Source organism: Chelon labrosus (assembly GCF_963514085.1).
Source record: "Chelon labrosus genome assembly, chromosome: 6".
Taxonomy (NCBI): domain Eukaryota; kingdom Metazoa; phylum Chordata; class Actinopteri; order Mugiliformes; family Mugilidae; genus Chelon; species Chelon labrosus.
The window spans coordinates 1,615,105-1,624,661 of NC_140342.1; the positions used below are offsets into that span (position 1 = coordinate 1,615,105).

The 9,557-nt window shown below is 39.8% G+C and overlaps 1 protein-coding gene across 1 annotated transcript; it reads left to right on the forward strand.

Annotated features, from left to right (window-relative positions):
• Positions 1–1,764: 1,764 nt before the first annotated feature.
• Positions 1,765–6,381, forward strand: LOC311488821 (E3 ubiquitin-protein ligase TRIM39-like). The gene is made up of 2 exons (XM_084545672.1): positions 1,765–2,215; positions 2,448–6,381. Exon 2 carries the CDS (start codon positions 2,456–2,458, stop codon positions 4,100–4,102), a length of 1,647 nt encoding a protein of 548 aa, XP_084401798.1. The 5' UTR covers positions 1,765–2,215; positions 2,448–2,455; the 3' UTR covers positions 4,103–6,381.
• Positions 6,382–9,557: the final 3,176 nt, after the last annotated feature.

Sequence of the window (9,557 nt, forward strand, 5' to 3'; positions counted from 1 at the left end):
GCTCTCCTATAGTTATACCAGAAATATTATCATGTGATCTTACAGCATTTGCAAATGGTTCAATAGCCATAAACAGCAACGGGGACAAAGGGTCCCCTTGTCTGCACCCTCGATTTATTTTGATCGTTTTTTAAATATTATTATTTGTTAAAATTTCTGCATATGATTCTTGATAAAGTAATCTAATTACTTACAAAAGTCACCCCCAGGTAAAAGCGTGCTAGAATTTCAAACAGAAAGGGCCATTTGACTCTGTCAAAGGCCTTTTCAGCGTCCAATGACAGTAGGGCAGTATCTGGTTTGCTTTAGAACACTAATATTGATTATTTGGCCTCTGATAAAGGCTTTGAAGGCTTCCCATCTTATACTTGCTGATGTTTCTGTTGTATTGTATCAAAATAGACTCATGCAGGAAGGTGATAAAACCGAGATCAGCCAACCATTTTAGTTTGCAGTGCCAAGTAGTAGCATCTCCCACCAATTTTGAGTCATGATATATTATATTATTAATAGCACCATAAGAGCATTCTTTAATTCTATGTCTTAATCCAGCTGATATTAGAAAGAATTCAGTTCTTGAGTAAGACGTATGGACACTAAAACATTCCTAAAACATTAGGATTCATTTTCCTTCCAGTTTTTGTAGCCCCCTGCAGTTACATTTTATCTCAGTGGACATTTTATGTAGCCGGCATTACATTTCCCCACCATCTCAAAGGATTTGTAAAAAAAAAGAACATGAGACAAACATGGATAATATTACCACAACTAATACAAAGACAGTAAAAAAAAACGTAATCTTTTGACTTCCAAACAGCTGTTAACTGTTCCACCCTAAAGGCAGGACCAGTACCACTGAGCTACAAAAAAACAAACAAAAAAAACAACATAAGTAACCTTAAACTATGGTGCTACCATATTTAAATACAGTATATATATAATATTTTCAGACATTTTCACTTAACCATAAACTAAATTGTAAAGCCACACTCACCACCGTTTCTTTATGTTTATAGTTCAGAAACTTCACTATGAGTGTTCTGGATGAAGATCTGTTCTGTATTCTTCCTCCAAGGTTAGATTTGTGCGTGATGGCGCCAGCTCCAGTGTTCCGCTACCTCCGGCACACTGACAAGCCTCAAATTAAAGCTTGGCTTCAGATCCAGAATTTTATCCTCCAGATCTTTATTTTTATTTTCTAGGACTTGTACTTTGGTTTGAAGCGAGGTGATGCTGTCCTCAACCACCGAGATCGTCATTACTGCCTCCATAACGTGCTCTGCACAGTCCGTAATATCTTGCCTCACGCTCTCAATAGCAGCCAAAATACTTGGTGGAAAACTCAATTTTCATGTTGGGAATAGGTTCCAAAATGGTAACCGGCGGGGGAACGGACTGTTGTGGCATTGTTTGTATCCGACATTGTGTCCTCTGGAGTCGAGCTACCATTAGCCTCATCAGTGTCCACAGCTTGGCTGCCAGCCCTAACTTTGCTGCTAGCCCTCGGTGATGCAAAGTTCGCAAGTTTCGACTGAAGAGCTTTACTTCGGCCCTGTTTAGGTTTCCTTTGTGACAAAGGCAATGCCCTAAGCTGAATAAAAAAGTAAATAAATTGGTGGTATTTCGCTGGTTTATTAATGTACTGATTAATCGATTATTTATTAGTAACATGGCCAGTTATTTGTTAAGAAAATTGTATGATTTTGTAGTATTTTAGAAAAAAGAAAATTGTTAAAATATACAGTGCAGCAATTGCAGCTTAATACTGAGTCTGTTCTTAGGTTGTTGTTCCAGATGCCTTCCCACAAACGTCTGTCTCTAATTACAGTACTGGGAAACAAAGAAGGCCCCGGGATGATGTAGTATAAGACATAGATTCTTCCATCGTATACAAAATTTGTTAAATTGTGTGTTTTGTTTTATAATGTCACAGAATGTCTGAAAAACTCTTAAATCTGAGCACTGATATGTTACTTTGGACAGAAATCCCTCACACGTGCGCACAGGCACACACACACAGAGGCAGTGCCTTCACTAGACGGAGGTGGAGCAGCAGTGGAAAGAGGGGGAGTGATTCAGTTTCTCATTTCCTTGTTTGTGACTCTGAGTACCTCAGAGTAACTGCAGATCTGTAACCGATATGACTCTCTATGTCTGAGGATTAAAACTTCACCAGGATCGTCAGGGTTTGCTCCTACAGCTTTCCTTTAATACGGTACAGTCAGTTATATTTACTTGTTACCACGATTAACATACACATGAACACTGACACTACTAAACTATACTTTATGAAAGAATATACTGTGTGCTAATGTGGTATACAACGAGGAGCCATTCTATAAATAGAAATATGTGAACAATCCAACATAAATGTAATGATTCTATCATGTATGTACTGTTCAGAAAACTCATTCAGTTTTACTTTCACTTTTCTTTTGACTTCTCAGTCCTCATCATGTCAGCCACCAGCTGCCTGCTGTCTGAAGAACAGTTTCTGTGCTGCATCTGTCTGGATATTTTTACTGATCCTGTCACTATACCATGTGGACATAACTTCTGCAAAAAATGCATTACACAGCACTGGAATATTAACAGCATAAAGTGCCAGTGCCCAATGTGTAAAAAACATTTTACCACAAGACCTGAGCTGCCTGTAAATACTTTCATTTCTGAAATGGCAGCTGAGTTCAGGCAGTCAGTTGGAAAGACGGGCAACGGCATTTCAGATATACAAATCGCCAAAGCAGGAGAAATCCCCTGTGACGTCTGCAGCGGAACAAAACTGAAAGCTCTAAAGTCGTGCCTAACTTGTTTTGCCTCCTATTGTTGCGTTCACCTGGAGTCTCACCAGACATCTGATCGCCTGAAAACACATTTTTTAACTGATCCCGTGGAGAACATGGAGGCCAGGGTGTGTACAAAGCACAAAAAACCACTGGAGCTGTTCTGTAAGACTGACCAGACATGTGTGTGCTCACACTGCACTGTTTCAGATCACGAGGCGCACAGTATTGTTTCTCTGAAACGTGAACATGAAGCAAAGAAGGCCAAGCTACAGCAGACAGAAGCTGAAATCCAGCAGATGATTGAGGACGGACAATTGAAGAGCCAGCAGATTAAACGTTTGAAAATGCATAGTAAGGAAGATGCAGAGAGAGAGATTGCACATGGTGTTCAGCTTTTCACCAGTCTAATGCAGACCGCAGAGAGAGGTCTGAATGAGCTCATTGAGGCGATTGAAGACAAGCAGAAGAGGAATGAGGAAGAGGCGGATGGCCATCTCAGAGATCTGGAACAAGACATCTCTACTCTGAAAAAGAGAACTGCTATTATGCAGGAGCTGTTGCAAACTCAAGACCATTTGCGCTTCCTTCAGAACTTCCCATGCATGAGTGCTGCCCCGAGCGTCAAGAACTGGGCAGAGGTCAGAGTCTGTCCACCATCATATGAGGGGACTGTGGTGAAAGCCGCGGCTGAACTGGAGGAGATGCTTAACGAAGAGAAAAACCAGCTGCTTCGTGGGGCCAGGCTGAAGAGGGTCCAGTGTTATGCAGTGGATGTGATTTTGGAACCTCACACAGCTAACCCGTGGCTCGTCCTTTCTGAGGATGGGAAACAGGTTAGATGTGGTGAGGTGAGGAGGGATTTGCCAGACAACGCAGAAAGATTTTCTCTTTATGCCAATGTCTTAGCACAGCAGACATTCTCTTCTGGCAGATTTTATTATGAAGTTCAGGTTACAGGGAAGACTGACTGGACTCTGGGTGTGGCCAAAGAGTCTGTGAACCGGAAGGGAATAATCCCATTCAGCCCTGTGAATGGCTACTGGACTGTGAGTTTGAGGAATGGAAGCGAGTACCTAAGTCTAAGCAGCCCTGTGTTCAGACTCAATCTGAACTCGCGGCCTGAGAGGATGGGAGTGTTTGTGAGTTACGAGGAGGGAGTGGTGTCCTTTTTTGATGTTGATGAAGAACTTCATCTCTACTCGTTCACTAACTGCTGCTTCACTGAGAAACTCTGTCCTTTCTTCAGTCCTGGTCTTCATCATGGTGGTATGAACTCTGCACCTCTGATCATTTCACCTGTCAGCCCCACTGACTAGATTTGGCATGGAATGATTTTCTACATTTGAAAAGAGGAACTTAAAGGCTAAACTTACAGAATGAAAAAAATAGATAAATTCTACCTAGGGGCGACAGAGTGGCTGTGTGGGTTCTCTCTGGGTACTCCTGCCTCCTCCCACCGTCCAAAGACATGCTGGTTAGGTTCATTGGTGATTCTAAATTGGCCGTAGGTGTGCATGTGAGTGTGAATGGTTGTCTCTCTCTCTGTGTTAGCCCTGTGATGGACTGGAGACCTGTCCAGGGTGTACCCCACCTCTTGCCCGATGACAGCTGGGATAGGCTCCAGCCCTCGTAAGTCTTCACAGGACAAGCGTTTATAGAAGATGAATGAATGAATGAATGAATTCCACCTGATCAAAAGCATAAACTTGAAAGTAACTAACAACCTCATAGCAATGCATCAGTGACACTGCATCAGAATGAAAGCTCAGTGCTGTACTGTGTTAGTCATGACATTGAAATGTCACATAAGTGCACATGAGTAGAGTGATTGGTATATCTCCTGTTTCTGCAGGAAGGTAAGAGATCCTTTCTGTGTTTTCGTTAAGACTTGATATGAACTCCAGGGGCATTGTCTTAACTTCTGAATGTGCTTCCACTCAGAAACTTTTGATTTTGACGACTCTTTGAAAGTCCAGTATGAACTGGTCAACTGATCAAAAAGTATTTTAGTGTAAAATATTGGCTGTTGTCAAATAATTGTGAAGCTATTTTTTAATTGAGCAACAGCTTATAGTAATTTGAACTCACACTGTGTTACCTTAAGTCTAACCACTTTTAAAGTTTTGTTTATACAAATGACCAAACTCACATAACCAAACCGGTAGAGTAGAGAGTGGCTGAAAGCATGACAGTGCGTGCTGCACACAGCTCTCTTCCTGTTTCCCCTGATTACCAGCCGTGATAAAGTTGTTGTTATTGTTGTTGTTGTTGTGATGGACCTCTGGTTGATCAGCATCGAGAATAGCACCCATGTGCCTTGGTCTCATTTACTGCCAGATTGTTCATTCATCAGCTTTTGGGTCAAAAAATATAGAATGTCTCAAGTGTTTATTAAACCATTTGGTCATTGCTGCACAGCCACTCTCCTGGTGTTAAATTAAACAGGAGTAAGGCATCTCTATGTAAAGGCCAAAACAAATGTCTTAATAACTCATTACAAAGAGTAAGGGTTTCAGGCTAGGTTCTGTAAAGAGCCTTGAGACTATTTGTATTGTTACTGACGTTATATAAACACAATTGAATAGAAGTAATGCGTGAGGTGATTAATCAACACAATACAATGTGTGGATTATACCGTATTTGCCCCAGTTATATCCCATAGCTGAAATAGAACAGGTCATCCACAAACCAGAGGGTTAACGATTCAATTCCTGGCATATTTATCACACACCAAAGTGTCCTTGATCAAGACACTGAACCCCAAGTTGCTCCCAGTGCTTGGCCTTGGTGTGTGAATGTGTGTGCTTGTGTGATGAGTGGGTAGATTTATAAAGCGCTTTGAGTAATAATAGGTAGAAAGGTACTACATAAATACCATCTACAAGTTATCTGTGTATTTATGCATTTAATTTTTGCTACAGGCATCAGTTGACTTGTATCAAAAGTCATGATAACCCACAACGCTGCTGACTTAAAAGTCTGCATTCTAATCAGTAACAATGACTGGAAAAACTGCACTCTCCGCATTTTTTGGAATGTTTCACCAAACCCATTTAATTTACACAGATACAGAACATGTACGTGTTATTTTAGCATTCGAATGTATCATTGTAACATAAGGGTACTGCATGGTTTAGGTTAAGATGACGAAGAAGAAGAAGAAGTCTCCTAAATAAATGTAAGCATCAAAGGAATCTCCAAACTGCACACCCAGATTGAATTTAAATCTTTTATTTTATTGTACTGTATCCTATCTCATCATCACATGACACTGTTAAACTACATTTTAATGGGATGTTTGTAATTTGTCGTTTCTTTTCGTTACCGTGTTACTCTATACAAGGTTTTTGGCTTTGCATTCTGTATTGTAACAAACGTTAAAAAAACAACAAAATTGATTATTGTTCATCTCAGTGTAAGCCTTCAGCCACATGATCTATTTTCTAATATGGTTATATAAATAAAGGAAACTGTGAACTTGAAATTGTTACTGAGGAGGTCATTGAGTTATTCAGAAAGCACAACAGATTAATCAGTTGATACTATATACACTCAGACTCCCATACTCTCACACAGAATCCTATTCCTGCTTCACCAAAAGTGAAACATACAACATCTAATTTTATAGATGACTCACGTGGTACTTATCAAAGTAAATACAGTAGTTATGACCCATGCAAAATACTATTAAAAGAGCCACTGGTAGCCAGTGTGTTCCTTTCAATGTAAATAAAATAAAATAAAATCGATAGATAGATAGATAGATATTTAGATAGATAGATAGATAGATAGATAGATAGATAGATAGATAGATACTTAATTGATCCCAAAGGAAATTCAGGCATCCAGTAGCAGTAACATACATTGAACATACAATACAAAAACTATATAAAAAATAGAAAGTAACTAGAAATAAAATGTTTTATACAACTATAAACTATGTTAAAAATATAAGGTGACCTGTTAAAAATATAAAGTGACCAGTAGAGGTAGAAGTTTTTTTTTTGTTTGTTTGTTTTTACAAATATGAGAACTACAAATGGGGAGGACTGTGTGCAATTAAATTAGGCTGTAAACAGATGAATGAAATGAATAAATGAATGAAAGTCACAGTCACCACATGTAGCAGAGGTAGACAGACATTGCAATGACAGAGTACCCAGTAAGTAGTGGTAAATACTGCTCACAATACACTGAGCAGCTAACTGCAAGGAGTAATTATTTTGTACTACTTAGTTTTCTTATGTTCCATGCAGACATAACATTCAGAGTGGGCAGTAGGTTTAACAAAACAGACAAAAAGCAATCACTTCAACATACAGTATGAAGTAAGATCTCTTAATGATTAAACATGAACCTGATAATCCCACAGACATGTATGAAATATGCAGACGATATTATCATCAGCTAGCACATACACTCATCAGGCATCATATCATGACCACCTTCCTAATATTGTGTAGGTCTCCCTTGTGTCTCCAAAACAGTTGTGACTCATCAGAGAATGGACATGGTCCTTCTGAGGGTGTCCTGTGGTGTCTGGCAACAGAATGTTGTTAGTGGGGGCCTTTGGGTCCTATGAGTTGTGAATGTATGTGAATTTGTAAATCTTATAATTACTAAAATAAAGTATTATTTTCTGCCAGTATTATCTCTTTTTCCATAATTTACGAATCAGTGGAAAAGCAAAGTAGAATTACAGTGCCATCTCGTGGTGAAAGGGGGACAGTGCAAGCATTCTGTTCAGAAGAGGTCGTGTTTTACCCTGTTGTCAGAGACATTGTTAACAATCAGAGATGCAGAGGTGGGAAGTAACGAAGTACAAAAACTTCGTTACTGTACTTAAGTAGATTTTTCAGGTATCTATACTTTACTTGAGTATTTCTTTTTCTGACGACTTTTTACTTTTACTCCCTACATTTGTACACACATATCTGTACTTTCTACTCCTTACATTGGATGACAACACACAGACACAACATACAAAAAAGCACAACAACGTCTCCACCTGCTCAGGAAACTCAGAACTTTTCAGGTCAGCAAGGAGGTGTTAAACTTGGTTTACCGCTTCCTCATCGAATCAGTTCTCACTTTCAATATCTCTTCCTGGTACAACCAACTCACCATCAAACACAAAACAAGACTGTCACGCATAGTGAATCATGCTGCCAAAATAACTGGCTCCCCCCATCTCCCCCTATCTGAGCTGTACAGCCGCTCTGTGATCAGGAAAGCCAACCTGATCACAGAGGACCCCTCCCACCCCCTCCATCACTCCTTCCAGCTACTACCATCAGGCAGGCGTTTTATTGTACCACTGGCCCGTAAAAACATCTACAAGAAATCCTTCATCCCCTCTGCAATAGCCATACTGAACAGCACAAAATGAACACCACAGTCAGCTGATACCTCAACACCCCATGTCCTATTTGTATATGTCTGTGTGAATGTTTTTCTTGTGACTGGAGCCTTGTCAAAGACAATTTTCTGTAACCTTGTGTAACAGACAATAAAGTATTATCTTATCTTATCTTATCTTATCTTATCTTATGTCTCTGTGCTTTCTCTGGAGACTCAGGGCCTTCAGTGTCTGCAGAACCATACTGTAGATGTTCTGTCACGTGGTGGTAGCCAGCGTCATCTCCTACACTATAGTGTGCTGGGGCAGCAAGGTGAACACAGCTGATGCCAACAGACTCAACAAGCTTATCAGGAAAGCTGGCTCTGTCCTGGGAGTGGAGCTGGAGTCTTTGGTGTATGCTTCTCACTCCCTGCCCACCATGCTGAGGTAGCTGCTGAGACTACTGGTCCAAGGCTGAATGCCAGAGGATGCCTTTCCTACCGATGTCTGTTAGAGTATAAAACTCCTTCCCTTTCTGTGGGCAGGAGAGCTAATTTGTTCAGAAGTAATGCAATACCTTTTTATTACTGCTCGTATTCCTTAGTGTTTATAAAAGTGTATTGTAATGTTGCTCTCTCATCTTATGATTGTGATTGAAACGTCTAATTGAATGAAAACAGACACTATGCTAGAAGCAGAGAAGAAAATTAGGTTTTTTAACCTTATTCTCCTCATGGTACACATTATTCTCATATCTATTTGTGAAAAGCTTTTATTTGTTCATTTTCCTATCAACTTTCCTGCAAAGCAAATTGTGACAATATCCCAAAACGTATTGTTTGAGGCCATTGTGTTGAGTTAATGTATTTTAAAAAGCCCTTCACCAAAGAAATCATCTGAGTGAAAGTATTTGTTGAATTTGGCAGGAGTTCTGTGACTTGCATGTACTTACAAGTTACTTACAAGTACCAATTGCTGCTTATTTCCAAGGAATTGTTAGGGCATTATTTCCAGTGGGCTGTGAATGTTTGACTCTGTTTCACAGTGGCTGACTGACTCTTGTGAAGTCACGTCTTTCCTGTCACACGCATACATGAAAAACGTTTCAGTGATTAAATATTTCAAGCAAATACTCGCCTGGAAGCCAGCCCAAAGTTCCCACACACACAGCATTGTAGTGGGGATTTTGATCTGGAGCATAGATTGTATAATTGAAAAGGTCTGGAGTTTCTTTATGTGGTGATGGACAGAACACTAACAGCAACGTAGTCAGCCACATCATCTGAGCACCATGCAGTTGATTTTGTTTACAACAAAATGGCTACCATCAGGGTCATGTTCAGAGTCCCCTATCATGAACAAACTAACAACTAACAAAAATATATATATATCTATAATTCCCTGCATCCCCTAAAATGAAAGAGACGCAC

Coding starts and splice junctions, on each gene's coding strand:
- LOC311488821 (XM_084545672.1), top strand. CDS start 2,456: ATGTCAGCCACCAGCTGCCTGCTGTCTGAAGAACAGTTTCTGTGCTGC.